We start from the raw sequence: 23556 nt of genomic DNA, 5'->3' as shown, positions 1-23556 counted from the left end.
AGTTGAGTATTTGGAGTTGACTTCCATTATAACTGAACTAATACACATTTTTGTTTAGGGGCCAGCTACAGCATGCCTCCAGGTGCAGGATTTTCTCACTGTGTTGAAGACCCATTGGTGGCCTTTGGCTGTTTTCAACTGCTCTTTGGTTAGGTTAACTTGTCTCTTTGAAATATTCCCCATTTATATAAATAAAAAAAGAAGATGTGGTATGATTGCCAATGAGACAACTATCCACTAGAGATAAAAATGACACAGAAATTAACAAATATAGGTCACCGTACAGCCTTCAACAATGAGCAAAGCCTATACCATACATTTTTAATTTCATGACTGATGCAATAATGTAGTGCATAACATGGTTCTTTCTTATGATAATGTGATAATTTTAAACAAATGCTGCTTTTTTCCATTACTTACCTTTAAGGAGCATCTGATATCACCCCCAGATTTTTTGTGGGATTTGTGTTGCTCAGTCTTCAGATTTCTATGTTGTGTTTTGTGTACAATTGATTGTCTTTGGGTTTTCTAATTTTTTGGGCATGGCGTTGTCAGTTTTATTCACCAGTTTGAATGTTCCTTTGGCATCTTTGACCTCTCCTTTTCGTGAAAACTGTTTGAGGTTTTTTTTGTCTGATTGTTTTTCTTTTGCTGCAGAAGTCATTTTTACCATGCTTTTTAAAATTATGTGCCAGATTTTATTTTCCTGTTCAAGTTAGTGGCCATCCTGTTGGTAGCTGGACTGTTTTATTGTGCATGACTTTTAAACAAAAGTAGAGGTGTGTTTAGTCTGAACCACGTGTTGTTTGTTATAAGTCTTTTTTTGGAGCATTGGAGACAGATGCTGGTTGTTGGTGTATTAAGCACAGTTAAACATTTTTTTGTTATTCCTTAGATCCTTTTAATGTACCATAAGTCTAGGTAAATCATTTTTTCTGGATTTTTGGGTCATTCAAAATTGTCAGAGATAATCGTTTTGATGTTTGCATAAAGAGCAATTATAGATACAATAAAACTATACATGTATGATTAAAAATGTTGTTTTTAATTTTCATCAAAACTATGAAAGCCAGGTAATTCACCAGCAGAATCCATGAAAAACTTCTCATCTTCTTCACTGTACTCACACACATTAGTGCTGTCACTTAAATCATGAGAATCTTGTGGAATATACAGCATGCCTGAAGGAAAATTTAAATCTACTGATAATTCTTCTGTCTTGGCACTTTTACGAAATGCCAAGCAGTGGAGATGCTCAAGTTTTACATATCGCCACTGTTTGAAACCTATAGATTCTATAGCTTCTTTCCAACTTTTTATCATGGCTGCATTTCGGTGCTGTTTATGTGAATCTGGTGTTATTATTAGCAGAAGCCCATTGGTATCAAGTAACTCATTTGCCTTCAGACAGCACGTCCATCTTTGATCTGGAGAAGGCAGATACTCCAATAATAAAGAAAATACAATAACATGAAAGCTGTTCTTCGGTAACTCAGTCACAGGGCTTTTTAAATTCTGTAAATATGATTTTATAATGTCAATCTCCAAAGGACTGGTAGTCTCCAACTGTAGAAAATCACAACATAAAACATTCTGAAATTAAACAAAACCATAATGTAACATGAATATAAAAGTTGCTAACTTTTGTGTCATTTGGTTTCTAGTGAAGAGTTGTTTCATTGGCATTTATAACACAATCAGTGGCGGATCCAGAACTTTTCCTAAAGGGGGGGGGGGGGGGGGGGGGGGGGGCACTGACTGACCTAAAAGGGGGGGTGTCCAGTCATGCTTCAATGATTCCCTATATAATCAACCAAATTTTTCCCACGAAAGGGGGGGCCCCCTTGGATCCGCCTATTACAATCTCTTTTTTTATTGGTCTCTATGAGATTATCATATGTGGAATACTATTTAGATATTATGGTTCACTTTAAACATAAACTTTTAAATATTGTCAATTTATAATTCAGCTTGTACTGTGTGAAGCTAGATTATAAAAAATCCACATGCAAAAGGTTGATTCAAGTCAAATTTTTGTTTGATTGTTGCATACTTTTTATCATCTAGAACTTCATTAAAGATAATAGTAGCACCAAAGAATTTGTTGACCCTACCTTAAAGAAAATATCTGCCAATAATATGAAATTAAAAAAAAGTAAGCGATTGATTCTGGAGGAATTCAGAGTAAGAGACAATTTAATCAATTCTTTTTAAAAATGAAATGAATATTTTTTTCTTCAAATTTGTGTGTCACATGTAAAAGTTGTATGCAAAGTCTATAAAAACCTTTGGTATATTTTTTTGGGAGGTTTTCACAAACAATTGAATGCAAGTTGACAACAACTTTTATTATCATGCAGTTATTATCAAATGACAATAATTTGATATTATTCTTACAGTGAATAGTATTATAATCGATAGAATATACTTCATGAAGTATATACTTATCTAACCTAAGATTTAGTAGATAATCTTTTTCACTTAAATCATTTTACAATTTAAAATATCAATAAAAAAGGTATTCAATGATGTCACATTGACCTATGACAGTTCCTTAAATATCTCTTTTTAACTCAATATCAATTCTTCATGGGAGTAAACATTTTTCTCTATTGCTTCATATTAAATTCTAATTTAGCCTTGTTTAATTTAAAAAATTTTATCAAATATGTTACAATTATAAAAGATTGAGACCTTGTTATTTTCTTTGCTGAGGTAAATAAACAATTCAAAACCCTTCAAATTATTTTTGTAAAAAGTTTCGTCCAAATTATGCAAACAAAAAAATTTTCCCAACAATATCGTCTGCAGATTTCCTTTTCATATATTTGACGAGGTCATTTTCCTTTAACATATTCTTTGTTATAAAATATTTTTCACTTAATCGTCTATTACTTGTCAACAAGCACAAACTGTATCCAAAAATATAATTTCACTGTATAAAAAGAATGAAATAAAAAGGCAATCATTTATTTAAATTTTGATCAAATCTTACACAATTGTCCTTGATAAAAGATTAGAAAATGACATGAAATAAAATATTAATGCGTATAATGATGGAAAATGAGAAATAGATATGTTGCATTTTTTGTTAGCCATAACTATTTGCACAAGGGACAAACAAATAATATCCCTCCCAAGATTTATTTATCGACAAAAGATCAAATTTCTATTTGAACTATGGGTAAATATTGATGTCAAGAGATTATAACTATGGTCTATTACTATTGTCTGAAAAAAAATTAAAAAGAAAAAGAAAACTTTACCTCATAGTAAATCAAGAATAATTGATAAAATTAAGAAAACCAGTAATGTTACAAGTGTTTTTGTACTACATGATACCAGTATTATCGAGTAGAGTGCTTATTTTTTACTGTTTGTTTTATATTTGCATTTCTTTCTCCTTTTGGTGAAATTGAAAGTGGTAAGGGGTATACATGATCACAAAAATAGCTCAAATTTACAAACCATCACTGATAAGCTGCTGAACAAACATCAATTCATTCTGTTCAGTAGTACTTGAGAAAAGCTTTTCTTGCTATTGTTGAAGGATCCTTGTGCTTTTGTCTTTGGTCTATAGCTGTTTCATTGGCAATCATATCACATCTAAAACAAATTCAGACATCTCAATCCTTTTTCAGTTTATCAAAATATGAAATTTGAAAAAAAAAATGGAAAAAAATCCCCCCCCCCCCTCCAAACTTTTTGACTCCCCCAGCCCCAAACAATGGAGCAATTACCCTCAAGACTCAATCTCAGAATGCCTTTTGAAGTATGGAATCTTGTAGTGCAATTTTAGAGAAATCCATACACTTTAACACAAGTTTAATATTGTCTTTATACTAGAAAAATGTTTGTTTTGGCCCCTAATTCCTGTATGTACCAGGCAATAACCACCAAGACTCAATCCCAGCCTTCCTTTTGTGATAGGTAACCTTGTGGTACAATTTCAGAGATAACCAAACACCTACACACAAGTTATTGTCTGGAAAAAACAAAACTTCTGGTTTTTGGACCCTCATTCTTAAACTGTTGGTACCATAACCCCCAACCTTCCTTTTGATTGAACCTTTCTGTAAAATTTCATAGAGATCCATTCACTTAAAAACTAAAGTTATTATCCGGAAACCAAATGTGTCTCCAAACGAAAACGATGACATCATAGCATTATACAAACGCCAAAAATTGTTGCGGTAGTATAAAAAACAAAAATTAGTGCAGAATTTCAATTCATAAAAATGAAATAACATTTTAAGTCTGGCTTCAAACAATAAATAAGGGAATCTATATAAAAGAACATTTGGTATGATTGCCAATGAGACATCTCTTCAAAAGAGACCAAATTACACAAAATTGACAACTATACATGATAGGTCAACATACGGCCTTCAACAATAAGCAAAACCCATACCGCTATGTTCTATATCTATTAAAACCAGACACAATAACTCAACAACAACAGTATATGTGTATCTGTTATAAAAAAAATCCATGGTGCCAAAAAGAAAGATTAAAAGTACAATGTCTTTACTTTAAAAATCATTAATGTTGAATTCTAAACATGACAAACTTACTGAAGTAGCGGACCAACATCTATCCCAACAGCCAGGAAATTATAATAACGTAAACATGACAAAATTACTGAAGTAGTGGGACCAATATCTATCCCAACAGCCAGGAAATTATCATAACGTAAACATGACAAGCGGGACCAATATCTATCCCAACAGCCAGGAAATGATCATAAGGTAAACATGACAAACTTACTGAAGTAGCGGGACCAATATCTATCCCAACAGCCAGGAAATTATCATAACGTAAACATGACAAGCGGGACCAATATCTATCCCAACAGCCAGGAAATGATCATAAGGTAAACATGACAAACTTACTGAAGTAGCGGGACCAATATTTATCCCAACAGCCAGGAAATTATCATAACGTAAACATGGCAAACTTACTGAAGTAGCGGGACCAATATCTATCCCAACAGCCAGGAAATTATCATAACGTAAACATGACAAGCGGGACCAATATCTATCCCAACAGCCAGGAAATGATCATAAGGTAAACATGACAAACTTACTGAAGTAGCGGGACCAATATCTATCCCAACAGCAAGGAAATTATCATAACGTAAACATGGCAAACTTACTGAAGTAGCGGGACCAATATCTATCCCAACAGCCAGGAAATTATCATAACGTAAACATGACAAACTTACTGAAGTAGCGGGACCAATATCTATCCCAACAGCAAGGAAATTATCATAACGTAAACATGACAAACTTACTGAAGTAGCGGGACCAATATCTATCCCAACAGCCAGGAAATTATCATAACGTAAACATGACAAACTTACTGAAGTAGCGGGACCAATATCTATCCCAACAGCCAGGAAATGATCATAAGGTAAACATGACAAACTTACTGAAGTAGCGGGACCAATATCTATCCCAACAGCCAGGAAATGATCATAAGGTAAACATGACAAACTTACTGAAGTAGCGGGACCAATATCTATCCCAACAGCCAGGAAATTATCATAACGTAAACATGGCAAACTTACTGAAGTAGCGGGACCAATATCTATCCCAACAGCCAGGAAATTATCATAACGTAAACATGACAAGCGGGACCAATATCTATCCCAACAGCCAGGAAATGATCATAAGGTAAACATGACAAACTTACTGAAGTAGCGGGACCAATATCTATCCCAACAGCCAGGAAATTATCATAACGTAAACATGGCAAACTTACTGAAGTAGCGGGACCAATATCTATCCCAACAGCCAGGAAATTATCATAACGTAAACATGACAAGCGGGACCAATATCTATCCCAACAGCCAGGAAATGATCATAAGGTAAACATGACAAACTTACTGAAGTAGCGGGACCAATATCTATCCCAACAGCAAGGAAATTATCATAACGTAAACATGACAAACTTACTGAAGTAGGGGGACCAATATCTATCCCAACAGCCAGGAAATCATCATAACGTAAACATGACAAACTTACTGAAGTAGCTGGACCAATATCTATCCCAACAGCCAGGAAATGATCATAAGGTAAACATGACAAGCGGGACCAATATCTATCCCAACAGCCAGGAAATTATCATAAGGTAAACATGACAAACTTACTGAAGTAGCGGGACCAATATTTATCCCAACAGCAAGGAAATTATCATAAGGTAAACATGACAAACTTACTGAAGTAGCGGGACCAATATCTATCCCAACAGCCAGGAAATCATCATAACGTAAACATGACAAACTTACTGAAGTAGCTGGACCAATATCTATCCCAACAGCCAGGAAATTATCATAAGGTAAACATGACAAACTTACTGAAGTAGTGGGACCAATATCTATCCCAACAGCAAGGAAATTATCATAACGTAAACATGACAAACTTACTGAAGTAGTGGGACCAATATCTATCACAACAGCCAGGAAATCATCATAACGTAAACATGACAAACTTACTGAAGTAGCGGGACCAATATCTATCCCAACAGCCAGGAAATGATCATAAGGTAAACATGACAAGCGGGACCAATATCTATCCCAACAGCCAGGAAATGATCATAAGGTAAACATGACAAGCGGGACCAATATCTATCCCAACAGCCAGGAAATGATCATAACGTAAACATGACAAACTTACTGAAGTAGCGGGACCAATATCTATCCCAACAGCCAGGAAATCATCATAACGGGCAAAAGGATTGAAGCAACTTCCTACATCTAATAATCTGATTTTACCTTCTATTTGTGATTCCCTGAAAATAAAATATGTTTAATTAACTCATTTGTATACTAGAATTTGTACAATGTAGCCAAAAATGTTAGAAATTATCCTTGTATGATGCAATTCCACTGAAAGCAGGTTTAATATAACATTTGAGGAAGGCAAAAATCTATATCTCTATTTAATTCTAAAAACATAAGACAATAATTTGCTAGATTTAATAAGAATCAAGATTTGTTTCAATTCCTAATTACAATGTATTATTCAATTAATTAAAATAAAATACAATATATATACCTAATTAACAATAAATTTTATCCTTTCTTTTGGATTATTATTATTTGTTCGAAACCAATTTTCCTGGATTTCTTGGTAAACCACAAAGTTAAATTAAGAAATAAATTTAGTTGCATCAATTATTTCTGTTGGGACCAAACCTCCCATAATCAAACCCAACCTTCCTTTTATGGTCATAAACCTTGTGTTCAAATTTCATAGATTTCTATTTACTAATACTAAAGTTATGGTGCGAAAACCAAGAATAATGCTTATTTGGGCCCCTTTTTGGCCCCTAATTCCTAAACTGTTAAGACCAAAACTCCCAAAATCAATCCCAACCTTCCTTTTGTGTTCATAAACCTTGTGTCAAAATTTCATAGATTTCAATTTACTTAAACTAAAGTTACAGTGCGAAAACCAAGAAAATGCTTATTTGGGCCCTTTTTGGCCCCTAATTCCTAAAATATTGGGACCAAAACTCCCAAAATCAAACCCAACCTTCCTTTTATGGTCATAAACCTTGTGTTCAAATTTCATAGATTTCTATTTACTAATACTAAAGTTATGGTGCGAAAACCAAGAATAATGCTTATTTGGGCCCCTTTTTGGCCCCTAATTCCTAAACTGTTAAGACCAAAACTCCCAAAATCAATCCCAACCTTCCTTTTGTGTTCATAAACCTTGTGTCAAAATTTCATAGATTTCAATTTACTTAAACTAAAGTTACAGTGCGAAAACCAAGAATATGCTTATTTGGGCCCTTTTTGGCCCCTAATTCCTAAAATATTGGGACCAAAACTCCCAAAATCAATCCCAACCTTCCTTTTGTGGTCATAAACCTTGTGTTAAAATTTCATAGATTTCTATTCACTTTTACTAAAGTTAGAGTGCGAAAACTAAAAGTATTCAGACGACGATGATTCAAGACAACGCAAGATGACGACGACAACGTGATAGCAATATACGACGAAAAATTAAAATTTTTGCGGTCGTATAAAAATAGAACATAGGGGTAAAATGCAGTTTTTGGCTTATAACTCAAAAACCAAAGCATTTAGAGCAAATCTGACATGGTGTTAAATTATTTATTAGGTCAAGATCTATCTGCCCTGAAATTTTCAGATGAATCGGACAACCCGTTGTTAGGTTGCTGCTCCTGAATTGATAATTTTAAGGAAATTTTGCAGTTTTTGGTTATTATCTTGAATATTTTTATAGATAGAGATAAACTGTAAACAGCAATAGTGTTCAGCAAAGTATTAGATTTACAAATAAGTCAACATGACCAAAATGGTCAGTTGACCCCTTTAGGAGTAATTGCCCTTTATAGTCAATTTTTAACAATTTTCATAAAATTTGTAAATTTTTACTAACATTTTCCACTGAAATTACTGGGCCAAATTCATTATAGATAGAGATATTTGTAAGCAGCAAGAATGTTCAGTAAAGTATAAAGATCTACAAACACATCACCATCACCAAAACACAATTTTGTCATGAATCCATCTGTGTCCTTTGTTGAATATTCACATAGACCAAGGTGAGCGACACAGGCTCTTTAGAGCCTCTGGTTTTTGAAAACCAGCAAACGCCTGGCAATGTGATTTTTAAGAGGGAGGAGTTTGAACAGCCAGCATGAACGGTTGTCGTATCTAGGTCAAAAATGTCAATTTCCAAATGCAACACATTACAGTCATTACAAATGAATTAGTAACAACATGTGCATCATTTAAGAGTTTGGAAGTGTTTTAAATTAATGAAATATATTAAATGCATGACAATCTGATAAATTCATTATTCTGCGGTAGTCAATATACGCATGTGCAAACAAATTTTATTGGATTTAGAGCATGGGATTATTCACAAAGCAAAAGAAGCACGTCATATTAGAATGAAGTACAATCTTACAGGATGTACCGTATGCACACTTAATCAAATATCAACAAAATACAATTTTTCCTCAATCCATAATAAAAAAAAAATAATCCACATTATTTAATCCAAGATGTGACTTCATCATCTGGCATTTACATACACCTTGTTAATGTCTAAAATCTAAATAACTTGACCCATTGTTCTATCCTTATCAAAGTCTAGCAGTAGTGTACATGCAAATTGAGGAAAATAGCTTGTTGGTTTTAACAGTAGAGGAGACAGGGGAAGAGCCAATGATTTGAACAACATACATATTATACGCTTTGAATACTGCAGTCACAGTACACCAGAAATATTAAGGAGTTTGTTTATTACACAATGTAAAATGAAAAATTAATTCCCAGAATAAATAAAAACAAATATTAATATGAGACTATGCTCCTCTATGATTTATGATATGTTAGGGAAAATCCTCAAAAAGAATGAATAAAATGTTGACACAGAGATATGTCTTGCCCTTCTGTAATTCTGATAGTTTGATTCAGGGATTTGATAATAAATTGGCATTTAACTATAACATGAAAACTATACAAAACATTCAGTTATAATGAACCATGACTGAAGGTGCAGGGCCAAACAACCATCATGGAAATAAAACATCCCAATGCTTATATAACTGCATACCAAATACCATAGATTAATCATAAGTGGTTCCCCTTTAACTGACCTAATTGCAATCATGTACATGTAAACTAAGCAAAAATTTCAAAGTCAATAAATTATGACTCAGGGATTGGGGTTAAATTATCTCCATGGAAATATGATGTGCCAATTCTAATACAGCTTGACTAGTGGTTCCCCATAAACTGACCTAATCAAAAACTTATACATTGTTGAAGCTCATGTTGCTGCAGCCAGAAACATCACACATTAGCCTCATTTTTTCAACTCTACTGAGAAAAGACAATAGTTTTAGCAACTGCCATGTTGTCTTTTGCTCAACATATGAGAAGTATGACACAAATCAACTCTACAATAGACAACTTTCGAGTTCGATGCATTTCCATCAAAAACTCTGGTTTTAGTGAACGTCATTTGTGCGTTTAGAGGCGTCGTCACTTCCGTTTCAATGTTGAGCCAGTGGTTGGAAAACTATAATTCTATATTGTACAAATTATTCAGCCAAATTAATTTCTCAAAATTGACAATTAGCACTGCTGTCATTAGGGAATTGTCATTAAGTACCTACAGAACAACCATTCTTTCTAGTTTATCCTGCACAACGACGATCACTAAGACCCTTGATGAACGTAAATAGTGCAGGGATACAGGCGATCCCCTCTATCTGGTAAATGACGTCATAAAGGCGCGCATAATTGACGAGTTTTTGCCGGTGACGGATGAACTCGAAAGTGGTCTATTAGTTATGCTCCCTTTTGGAGCATATCACACAAAAAATTTAACACCAGTGTTTTTATTTTCTCACTTTCGAAGAACTTGTTATACAGTTCTGAATAATTGCTACAAAGCTATACAATCAGGCTTTTGGCACTCGGTTGTTACAAACATAAACAATAACTTTTTGTTATAAATTGAAGTGCCAAAATACCATCTAATAAATGAGGTTTGAATTATAGGAACAATTTTTTATCAAATTTCACATAAAGGCTTAACTTTCAACATGGATTGATGGAACGATCTTGATTTATTTTGTAAAAACAAATAACATTTATTGATTTTATGCCATGTTTATTTTCTACCCAAACAAATTGAAATGTTTTTACAGTGGGGTAAACAACATTAAACCAAGCTGATCAATAACTTTACCAACTTGGCTGCAAATAAATGTTTGTTTGTAACAAATGAAAATATTTATCAAGAATAAATGTTTCAATTTTATAGCTTTGACAACAGGGCTGAAGCAACTGATAATTCCATAGATGTTATATTTTGATGTATTGTACCTTAATTAATTTCAACAAGGCTAGAGAAATCAATAGGAATTACGATTCATCAGGATTTGAATAATTCAGCTTTAAAAATAAAATATATGTTTTTTTAGCAACAAAAGATAAATATATAACGTTATCAAACATATGAGTCCAATCTGACATTTGACTTTCTAAACCTGTTCTAAACATTACATTCTCAAAAAAAGAGGATTTATTTTTTGCTAAGCATAGCAGGTATAACATTTTCTACTTCAATGTAGCACTGAAATCTTAACAAAGGTAATGGCTATGGGGTAAAGCTCAGTAGGTTTAGAGACTTTTGACTTTTAAGGTACATACATTAATATACTATAGGTCAAAGGTATTTTTTATATTAGAACTTGGCATCTGTATTTAGTGTCTTGCTGTTTCACAAATTTTAAGCAAAGTTTATTCATTTTTATCCCGTTACCTCAAAGATTGGAATGTGCTTCCCAAAAATATAAAATCAATACATGACCAAGAGGCATTCAAAGCTGCAGTAAAGCAACTAGGTAAATTTTTTACTATTTTCTTAGGGAACAACCATTTAACTTCCAGGGGAATTATAGTTTTTGTCTGTGTCAGAAATATTCTTTTTGTTTGTTGACCCTACCAATCAAATTTTTTTTCTTCAAAATTTATTACCATATTAAGATATTGGGAAAATCTGGTCATCTTAATTTTTTCATGTTTGTTTGGTCTTCTTATTGTGTTCACATTCAATATTTACAAGAGGCCTTGAAGTCATGAAACTTTTGAGTCAGTTTTTTCTACTCATACTCCAAAATCAACCAATCAAAATGTTGGATTTCATGTTTCGAGCATGCTTTTTGTACTCTGAGCACTGAGCAAAGTTTTATGACCTGAATCCCAGGATATGATTCTTTTGAATTTAATTGGTGACAAAAGTGTTAATCTTTGCTGCATATCAATTGATTATTTAGTATTTTTTCCTGAACTTCTCAGATCTAGCTGTATATGTAATTATGCAGATAATAAACATGTATATGCAAATAACCCCCATATGGGTCAATAAAAACAGTTGTACTTATTAAAAGAATAAACATTAGACAAAAAACAACAGTTCTTTCTCAACTAAATATAACGTTATAAGGTCACCAAACGTGGACAACAGTTAAAATTAAAGATTTAAGATCATTTAAAACTTGTTTTTAACTTGAAAGTATAAAGGTTTTAATTAACAATGTAACACTTGATATATATATATAATATATGAGATATAAAAATCAATTTCAAGTATTTTATTGTTAAGTACAATGTATTATGTATGTTACTGTAACAACATTCCAATACATTTTTTTTTAATTCTATTTTTAATTTCGCCATTTGACCTTTTATTTTTTTTCTCAGTCAATACCCAATATCAGTACACTTTTGATGTGGAGCATCAACAAACATACAAAGATTATTTGTAAATATTCTTTGTTGTAATCAGCAAACAAAAATAAACCATCATTGATATTCCTGACAAAACCATCAAAGTAATTTATAGATATTGATTGGTTTCATATAAATTTCACAAACATGTTAGATATTAGGTTTAATAAATAACATTTTTGTATTTTCATTGTCGAGTAGCAAAGCTATTTACCACATAGATATCAAAACAAAATGAAAACATTTAGTGTTTCAATACATGCCATTTTACATACAATTTATATTTATTTATGAAATTTGACAAGACCGTTAATCTTTATTTTTCATTCTATCGTTTTTTATTCCTAACAATCTATCAGTATAACAACCATTAAAGGTTGTAAATAATTTCAAGGCTAAATAAAATTGTTTTTCTTAAGGCCTCATCATTTGGTGATTGTTTTATTTTCTTCAAGCTGGCATTAAGAGGTAATTTGACAGACAGTACCAATTACATATGGCAATAACCTAAAGATAATTATAGAATATCAATGGGTTTTTTAACAAGAGGGTGTTTCTCAGGTACAGCCTCATCACAGGGGGACAGTCCTGAGATGAGATATCGCTTTGAAACATCCTCAAGTTCCAAAGACCATTGAAAATCTGTTTAACGCTGTACTCCTAGGCAACATCAATGACATAGACTAGTATTATCACTTTACCCAACCTAAACCAAGAAAAACTATTTTCAGTCAAGTAGCATGATATGAAAAACTATCACAAAAAGAGATAAAAAGTACAAGAAAATAGTGATAGCTGTAACTAAAGAATATCATAGTTTGCATCTAGATGTCTATGTTGATGAACTGCTGTCTTATTTACATATAACCATGATCTATACTTTATACTTTCACATTTATTATTGACACATTTATTATAAGGGGACTGTGTTACATGGCAGTTTGAACAAGAATGTGTCCATAGTACACAGATGCCCCACTCACACTATCATTTTCCATGATCAGTGGACTGTGAAATTGGGGTCAAAACTTTAATTTGGAATTAAAATTAGAAAGATCCTATCATAGGGAACATGTGAATGGGGAATAGGAAAATCAGAATGTGAATATATATGTTCAAACTCTTTTAGGTCATTTTTTAGTAGCAATAAACAAAAAAACTATGTTAATTGGACATGCTTTGATACTATATATGCCCTTGAATTTTTACTAGATAACATTTTTGTTCGCTTTGGGGATTCCGTATATCGTCAGATTATCGGAATTCCAATGGGGACTAACTGTGCACCACTTATTGCGGACCTGTTTTTGTATTGTTATGAGTTACAATTTATGACAAAAATAAGCAAAGACCCATCGAAACAACATCTGATAAACAAATTTAATAATACTTTTAGATATTTGGATGATATTTTGGCTCTCAATAATGACGACTTCAGTATGTATATTAATGAAATTTATCCTGTTGAACTTACTTTAAATAAAGCTAATACTAACAATGACCACTGCCCTTTTCTGGATCTTGATATCTATATCACTAATGGAAAGCTGAATACTAAAATTTATGATAAAAGGGATGATTTTTCATTTCCTATCGTTAATTATCCGTTTTTAGATGGTGACGTTCCCTTGTCACCATCTTACGGTGTTTATATATCTCAACTTGTACGATTCGCTCGTGTATGTAACAATGTTTTAGATTTTAACGAGAGAAATTTATGTATTACTGAAAAATTATTACACCAGGGTTTTCGATATCACAAACTAGTCAAAACTTTTACTAAATTTTATCATCGGTATAAAGACATTATTCGTAAATATAGCTCAACATGCAGACTTTTAATACGTTCAGGTATTTCACATCCAATTTTTTATGGTAATATTCTTTATAAAGCACAAAGGTGTCAGTATTCACCTCAGAAACTTACAAAACCTTTGAATAGACTTATTAAGAAGGGATATAATTACAATACTGTTGTCAAGTCATTAAAGATTGCATATTTTGGCGTTAATATTGAGTCATTGATAAGGTCTTTGCATCGGAACTAAACACATTTATTCTAAAAACAGTTGTTGGCATGACACGGGTTATGTTCTTCTCATATATGTTATGATGGTATGATACTAAACCCCTAACGGGAAGGATTGTGCCTGATGTTCATATGATGAAATCATAATCTTTCAGTCGGTTTAGTTGAAGTCTGGAGCTGGCATGTCAGTTAACTGCTAGTAGTCTGTTGTTGTTTATGTATTATTGTCATTTTGTTTATTTTCTTTGGTTGCATCTTCTGACATCAGGCTCGGATTTCTCTTGAACTGAATTTTAATGTGCGTATTGTTATGCGTTTACTTTACTACATTGGTTAGAGATTTAGGGGGAGGGTTGAGATCTCACAAACATGTTTAACCCCGCCACATTTTTGCGCCTGTCCCAAGTCAGGAGCCTCTGGCCTTTGTTAGTCTTGTATTATTTTAATTTTAGTTTCTTGTGTACAATTTGGAAATTAGTATGGCGTTCATTATCACTGGACTAGTATATATTTGTTTAGGGGCCAGCTGAAGGACGCCTCCGGGTGCGGGAATTTCTCGCTACATTGAAGACCTGTTGGTGACCCTCTGCTGTTGTTTTTTATTTGGGCGGGTTGTTGTCTCTTTTACACATTCCCCATTTCCATTCTCAATTTTATGTGTACTAATTAAGTAACAAGTTGATGTGACTTTAACTTCATCAAAAACTTCCTTGACCAAAAACTTTAACCTGAACTTCACACTATCATTTTCTATGGTCAGTGGACCGTGAAATTTTGGATCAAAACTTTAATTTCGCATTAAAATTAGAAGGATTATATCATGGGGAACATGTGTACTAAGTTTCAAGATGATTGGAATTCAACTTCATCAATAACTACCTTGACCAAATACTTTAACCTGAAGCAGGACGAACTGGCAGTCACAAACGATCGAACAAACAGACGGACAAATGGACCCACAGAACAGAAATCATAATGCCCATTTACTATCGTAGGTGGGGCATAAAAATGTCATATGACTATATATATATATATGACCTTAATACAATGGTCCAGTGATTAAAATGCAGCTTTCCTGAGTAGATGATTTTTCAGGAAATTTGTCCTGGGTCAAACTCACTTGTTTAAAATGTAACCAAACTTCTCATATTATTCAAAACTTACAGAAATGAATGCTTTTTTTTATCTTTATTATTATAGGATGTATGGTAATTGACCATAGACACATTTTTTTGTATAAAGAGCTTCCATATATTATATTAAATGTAATTCAATTAATATCTAACACTCCAAAGACAGCAGAAAGAGGCATTCAATTCCAATTTTATGAAATAGTGCATTCTGTCAATTCATTGAATTAGTTTTGGTATTATATTTATATGAAAGGTTTTTGTAATCAGTCTAATACCTGTGAATGACCTTGATTTCAATCACCATTTCTTTTAGGGCAACAAAATTCATGTTTTCTTTATACATCAAAATTGACCTTCAACTTAAGGGCATACGATACAGTTTTGAACCTGTATTTACAAGTTAATGAAAATTTGCATATAGGCTATTTTTTACCTGAGTAAATCAAATATGTAATAAAAAATATACCTTCATGTGCTACCTTTTGAGTAAAATGAGGTTGAAATTTTGTATATTTGCTCAAAATTCAGATTTCTGTCCGTATTTTCTTTTTCGAAAGAACGACATAACTTTTTTGTTTTAAAAGATAAACACAAATTGTTTTTTGTTAAATGATCGGTAATTTCTATATTTTATAAGTATCATTAATAATTATGCATTTTTTATTCAAAAATAACTGATATTTATCAAATGTTCATGAATAGAGGAAAAAACGTCATTTTTTGCTGCATGTTTATCAACATTAAAAAAAATGCGCTATTTACAGTTTTATAAAATTTGGGTCACATAATCTCCTTGCAAAATGAAACAAATTGCTGTTTTAAAAAATAGGTGTCCATGCACTCGTTTTCAAATTAAATCAGTTTGAATGATAAAAATCTGTCGAAAAATGCATCACTTCTCGATATGTCATAGTTTGACGTCGCGAAAATAACATTTTATGTTAGCAACATCATTACCTCCCCTGTAACTGTATCGAATGCCCTTCAGTCTCAAAAGTCTAACATTATGCTAGTTTAATGTGTCCAAAGTTTTGAAACTTTAACTAGAAATAGTATAAAGTAAATTGAACTGTTATAGTTTGCTTTCAAATCCAATAAAAATTATACTAATTATACTATCTCCTTAAATCAGGTCAGAGGATCTTGGTTTCTAAACTAGGTCAGATGTCAATATAAATAGATGAGTAATCAATATATGATTTCCGCATGTAATATTTGTTCTTATAAAAAAACATTTCATAAGTGTCATAATTCTAAACAAATCAACAGATAAAAGATAATTAAAATTAAGCACAGATGGAATAATTCTTGAATCTTGCAGTTACTATGGAAACGAACCAACTTAGAACTCTTCTGGAAAGGAAATCATACAAACAGTAAACAAAAGTTCAGACAATCTGTTTATTAAGCAAACAATGTTCTAGCAGCTGTATGCAGAATGCAAATCAATCCAAACAAAAGTCTAATGCAGTAATTCTAGATACCAATTTTGTTCTGATCAGACAGGCATACTGCAAATGATGATTGTTATATACATGTGATATTTAGCTAGTGATTTTTATACTTTGCTATTTTTAGTATCATCAGCCATTTTAATTTTAATCAGGTTAATAAATGTGAGTGTTTCAATATATTGATGGACAGCAAGCCAACAACAATTGATAAATCAATAGTAGGTGAAACAGTTTTGGAAAATATGGTGCATGGGGACAATAGTTCCAATCCCATTCTACCATTTCTCTCCCTTTATACTTTTCAATTAAAATTGATAATTTCAGGAAAGCGTTAGAGCGCCAACGAGACCATTTCCCATAAATTTAATATTTCTAAGGTGAATAACCTTTTTTTTTTTTTAAATCGATCGGCCAGCATTATAAAACTTCTCCAAGATATTGCTGATACAGGTATTGTATTTTTAGTAGTTTTATAAAAATCTGGCAAGAATTATACTTGTGATAGCGCTAACAAGACACAGGACAGACAGACGGACACACAGACCGTATTTCCATGTCCCCAACAACACAAAACACAAGGGACAACAATTGTAAGAAAAGATTACTTCTTGATTGCCATACAAAATATAATTGCATTTTATAAAACACAAAAACTTTGTAGCAAGTCAATAATTTATACAATGCCATTTGCTGTTGTGGAAAAATAAACAAACAGAAAACTTCTTTATGTTTGCAATGTTTACTTGTAAACACTGTTATCTGAAAATCTATAATTGATGAAAATCTGTGCCAGGTTATGATCTAATATCATCCAGAGGTATAATGAGTCATAAACAAATCAAGAATTTATGTATGATTCAGAAGAACAAAAATTAAAAAATCTTTTGAATTGGTCTGCATGGCCATCCCAATACATGTCAACTCCTGTAGGACATTTAAATCTTTAAATTCATAACTGGTCTTGTGGTCATAAAACTTTCTAACATGATTATTGTACTCAGTCTCAGGAATTAACCAATCAAAATACTGGATTTGGTGTGACAAGCACAAATTTTGTACTGAGTAAAGTTTTATGACCAAGAGGCGAATTTTAAACAGTGGCAGCCATCAGTGACATAACACATAATCATCTTTGCAACAGGCACTTGCATGGGCAAATAAAAAGGCTAAAAAAATTAACACTGGTGGAAGGCAGAGATTGAGACAAAATAAAGAGAGGGTGATAGAAAGAAGGCCCAATAAGCTATCATCCATTAGTGATTTCAACACACGGGGGGTTACTTCCTGTATTTTAAGTGGTTGAGTGTGCCGCAAAACAGGGTCCCTTTTCCATGCCCTGCTGGTTAGAACAGGGTCCCTTTTTCATGTCCTGCTGGTTAGAACAGGGTTGCTTCTTCATGCCCTGCTGGTGGGAAAACCGGGTCTTTTTTCAAACAAAGTATTTGTCTAGAACAGGATTACTTATTTAACTGTTTAGGAGCAAAAAGAGTTGATCAGAAATCTTTTGTTGAGCTTTATTCTTAATCCTTGGTCAATTGTAGTAAAAAAAAATGTGTCTAGAACAGGGTATACATTTTCTGAGCATGTCTAGAACAGGGTATGTTTTTCAATGTTTACTAGTTAGAACAGGATATGATTTGGCAAGTGCCGTCGGCACAGTTATACCCGAAAAGAGAGACAGTACCCCCCCCTCCTCCCCCAGGTTTCAACATCACTATCACACTATTCTACAACAGTGCAGTGCCAGTTTCGACCCCAAATTGATTTGCTAATTTGTAAACAACAAGCATTTGAAAAATGGCATGGCAATACTTAGTCCCCTACCATTTAAAAATTAGTTTTTCTGGAAAAAATGCTATCTCGATCTATAAGTTGTCATGATGATATACAACAAATTTTATATCAAATCAATATCTTCAAGAATAACAAAAATAAGTGCAAAACACTTATCAATTGTGTGAATTTTCTAAGTTTGAGGACACTAACTTTGCAAAAAAATCATCAGATAAGACCAAACTTCGATATTGATTTTTAACTGGTGACAGACAGACAGACAGACAGACATGTTAACTCCTGCCACATTCTTTATGTTCCTGTCCTAAGATAGGCTCCCTTTTATAGCTGACTATTCTGTTTGTTTTTTCTCATTGTTGAAGGCCCTAAGGTGACCATTTGCTGTCATGTACTTTATTATCCTCAATCAGCAATTCTACCAACATTAGACTACTTCTGCATGCTGCTGCATGGAAAGCATATCCTGGGTATCTGACATTGTAGATGTGGGTTACCTTAATTTTTATTTCTAAATGATTGGCTGGTTGTTTTGCTTAACTGTTAATTTTTAGATTGTCAAAACATCGTTTCTCTGAAATTACCAAAAAAAAAATTGAAATCAAACATAGAATCCTGTGTCTCACATGCAATAACTAATGCTGAGTTCTTGATCTAGCCAACAATTGTATGATGAAAAGAAAATTTAAAATATAAGGCATCTACATTATAAGTATGAAGCTACAAAGTATTCTACACTCTAAAATATAAAGCTTTATACAAATAGTTTATGAAGCGGTTGCTCATGCTGACACTTTTGTTGCAAGCAAGACAAGAGTTTTCTCCCTGTATAAACTTACAGGTAATTTGACCAATTATTGCTTATCCAGACCTCTGGTACTATAAATCAAGGTGAGTCAAAACACTCAATTGTTTAAAAATTAAAAGAATGTTATATGCTTGCTTTAAAGCATTTGGTTAATACAGATGTACATGCAGGTGAAATATAAGACAAAATGGTAATTCCAAAATGGATAGACAAACAATAGAGATTATAGTGGTTACTTACTGAAAATCTAGTGTAGACAATACCTCTGCTTGTACATCACTGACTAAATTTGAGGCTGCTCTGCTATCGGTTTCACTGATCCTTTTTCTATTCTCTTCAGATCTACCTAAAAAGCTTCCGTCTTGGCTGGCTAGTTTTATTTTCAGTCTGTGTGCATGTCTTCTCTGTTCCTTTTCAAGTGCTTTCTTTAATCCATCCTTGTAGAAGTATTCCATAATTGTTTCACGACACCAATCTATTCTGGTTTGAGGTAGTTTTGACCAATGGTTACAAGATAGATTATACATGGCATCAGCATATTCTTTTAAAACTGACTGATCAGAACAGTGACTGTTCCAAATTTCATCTAAATCACTTGAACCTTTACAAAAAATATATTCATATTATTTACTTAGCTTTCAATCCAAATGTACATGTCATGCAACTGAAAACAAAATATAGTTATTTTTTAATTAAATATGCATTTCATTATCTCTTTTTTTCCCCATATAAATCAGACCATAGAATTGAAAAGTCAAAAAGTCTTCACGTCATTAATTATAATTTTCCTGAAGGGGCAATTATAGGATGGGAAGCGTTAGGATAAATACATCTTTTGCAAAAAAAAATTGGTTCCTGTATTTAATAAAAAAGTTTTTGTTCAAGCTAAGTTCTCTTGTCACACAAAAAATTCCTTGCCTCTCCTTCCTTTTCAAGAGATGGACAGTTGGTAGTTAAATAAAAGTACCTTACCATTCTTGAACTTTTTTCTTAAATCTGCATGTACACCTTTGATAATAGCTGCTAATCTGAGATGTTCCTCCTTTTCACTATCCATCTTTAGTTATTTGAACTTTCCTGTTTTTAAGAACTTCCTGCCATATTAAATATAGCTACAAACCACAAGTTAGATGTACCTGATTAAAGAATAGAAAATATATAAAAGGATTGTGTTTTTTTGTTTATTTTGATTTTAATCATTCTACATTTATGTGAAAGTCTATAGTGAATAAAAGTAAATGTTTGGTTACTGAAAAATAATAGTACAAGCATGAAATCTTAACAAGAAACCAGTTTCAATACCAATACCATACACTAAACAACAAAGTATTTACAACATGTGTAAAACTCAATCTAAATAGTAATACAAATTGCCATTTTTTTAGTGTTTAGATAGGAATACCCTCTCATCACTCAATAAAATATGTAGGTATATGCATGTAGCACTTTCAAATTGTAAAAGATATATTTTCCAGACTACATGTACTATATTGCAAAAACCATATTTTAATATGCATAGGAAAGGAACTCCAACATGTACTGTAAAGATGTATCTCTCTGCAGTGTTTTGAATGTGAAATGATTTTGTGTTTTTGTTTGATGTTTTTTTCCTTCATCAATCTGATAATTTAAGCCTTTTTCAATGGATTTTTATAGTATGTTCTTATACTGTGCTAATGCTGTTACACAACTGTCCCAGGTTATGGGAGGGTTGAGCACTCTCAAATATGTTTAATTCCACCACATTCTTTATTTGCTTTGAACTTTGGTGGATAGTTGTCTCATTCGCATTCATACCACGATGACCACATCTCTTATTTTTATATTGATAACATGCCAGTATTTTGCATCTTCTTATGATATCTAATCAAAATTGCTACTGTCTATCCACCCTGATCTACATACACATACAATTCACATCTATAATGCACCTTGCCATGCAGCACTGTCCCATGTTACCTTTACATGTAACAGTAAAATTATTTTTCCACTGTTTTGTCAATTTATTAAATGCTTTTTTTTTATAAATTTTGGGTATGCTTTAAATTTTGATTGAGCTGTTTGTACATTGTACATACAATGTACATATATAATAATAATGTTGTTGTTTTTTTTTCTACAATATTATTGGTAGAAGCTCCTTGTAAGTCCATTATTAAATGGAAATAAAACTTTTTAAAACTTCTTAAACTTGTAAAATGTAATTCCCAAAATGTGGCCAATTTTTGGTAATGGCTAATTTTAAGGGATGGTTGGAAACCCATAAATAATTTTAAACCCATAGATCAAATTTATTCGTTCTGTGTATGTTCATTTGTGTTACTACGTCTTTTTGAGTTGAGCCATTTCAGTTGATATTTTATAATGTGTCTTTCTATGTTGCGATGTTACACTATTTTTTTCAGGTAAGGCTAAAGGGTGAAGGTATGGAACTATTAAAACTTTTAAACCTACTGCAATTTTTTTGCACCTGTCCTAAGTCAGGAATCTGATCTTCAGTAGTTGTGGTTTGTTGATGTGGTTTATACATTGTCCTCGTTTCTCATTTTTTATACAGATTACTTAGACCGGAGACTACTATAACATAATGTCTCAGCTTAGACCGTTGATTTTCCTGTTTGAATAGTTTTACACTAGAAATATTTAAGAGCCCTTTATAGCTTGCTGTTTGGTTTGAGCCAAGACTTTGAGTTGTAGGCCATACTTTGACCTACATGTATAATGGTTTACTTTTATATATTGTGACTTGGATGGAGAGTTACATGTCTCATAGGCACTCAGTGTTGTACCTCATCTTCTTATATCTTCATGTTAGTATACCCAATAATGAGGATCTTCCCCTACCTGACTATCAATGTGCCAAAAAAATATATGAAAATATCAGTATAAAAACATTAAAATTGAACAAGAATGTGAAGTCATATATGTTATAGGACTAGGATAACAGGATAAGTCCTTGTCCAAATAATTATGACATCTTGAAAGGCTATTGTATTCTTTTCTTTGACGCCTTACATCGACGTAGCCTTCCAAAACGTCATAATTATTTGGACTAGATAAGTTCTAGCTCACCTGTGTGGACCTAGACTACTTGTTTTGTGTTTGTAAGCACAATGTTTCTGCTTTAATACAGTGTTTGCTTTCAAAGTAAGTCTTAAATTTATCTCCAACGCTCATTAATAGTGAGTTATCCTTTTATAATGATGTTGTTATCATAAAATAATATTTCGACAATCTTCGATGAACTGGAACCTCTTAGGAATGGGGAATGCAACACTTGCATCTACGTCTTCTAATTTTCCTATGGATGTATCTCCCATGTATGGTGCACTACTAATAGTTTTAGTTTCTTTTTAGAAGACAAGAAACATGACGATTTTTCTTCATAAATCACTTTAGTTGATCTTTGAATGTAATGGTTACAGATACTTATAAGACCGATAGAGTATATACAATTTCAAATAAAGAAATAAGATCAAGAACTGAATAACATCCCATGGATCAAACACAACTGGAACAGAGGAAAATGCTAAAGAAAAAACAGAGGCTATACAAACAAGCCAGAAAAAACAAACAAATGGTCAAATTATAGGTCTTTTCAAAAGGAATGTAAGAAACAACTGAGGAAAGAAGAATATGAATACTTCAACCAAAACATCTTTGAGGGCCTAAACAACAATGACACAAGGCGTTTTGGACTGAAGTACATTAAATCCAAACGCCAGGACTCAGGAGGATTAGCACCATTAAAAAAGGAAACTAGTCTTGTCAGTGATAGTAAGGGGAAAGCTGAACTCCTACTAGAACAATTCAAGTCCGTGTTCACAATAACAAGAATACGAGCTAAACTTATGATCAACATAACAACATTAACGATCGACCAAAAGGGACTGGAAAAACTATTGAAAAACACCAACCCAAACAAAGCCTCTGGAACAGACAACATCCCAAACCGCATACTCAAGGAATGTGCTGAACAACTAGCACCCATCCTGCAAATAATAAGGCAATGATCGCTAGACACAGGTGAACTACCAAAAGACTGGAGGGACGCT

At 32.6% G+C, this 23556-nt stretch overlaps 1 protein-coding gene across 1 annotated transcript; it reads right to left on the bottom strand.

Moving 5' to 3' along the window:
- Window positions 1–1044: 1044 nt before the first annotated feature.
- Window positions 1045–22773, bottom strand: LOC139522878 (S-adenosylmethionine sensor upstream of mTORC1-like). The gene is made up of 5 exons (XM_071316534.1): window positions 22574–22773; window positions 20474–20637; window positions 19742–20102; window positions 6678–6792; window positions 1045–1593 (listed from the first exon to the last, which is right to left on the bottom strand). Exons 2-5 carry the CDS (start codon window positions 20556–20558, stop codon window positions 1045–1047), a joined length of 1110 nt encoding a protein of 369 aa, XP_071172635.1. The 5' UTR covers window positions 20559–20637; window positions 22574–22773.
- Between the last annotated feature and the right edge of the window lie 783 nt (window positions 22774–23556).

Source organism: Mytilus edulis, chromosome 1 (assembly GCF_963676685.1).
Source record: "Mytilus edulis chromosome 1, xbMytEdul2.2, whole genome shotgun sequence".
Lineage (NCBI taxonomy): Eukaryota > Metazoa > Mollusca > Bivalvia > Mytilida > Mytilidae > Mytilus > Mytilus edulis.
Note: the sequence above shows the minus strand (reverse complement) of the source record. Positions and strands in the feature narration are given on the sequence as shown.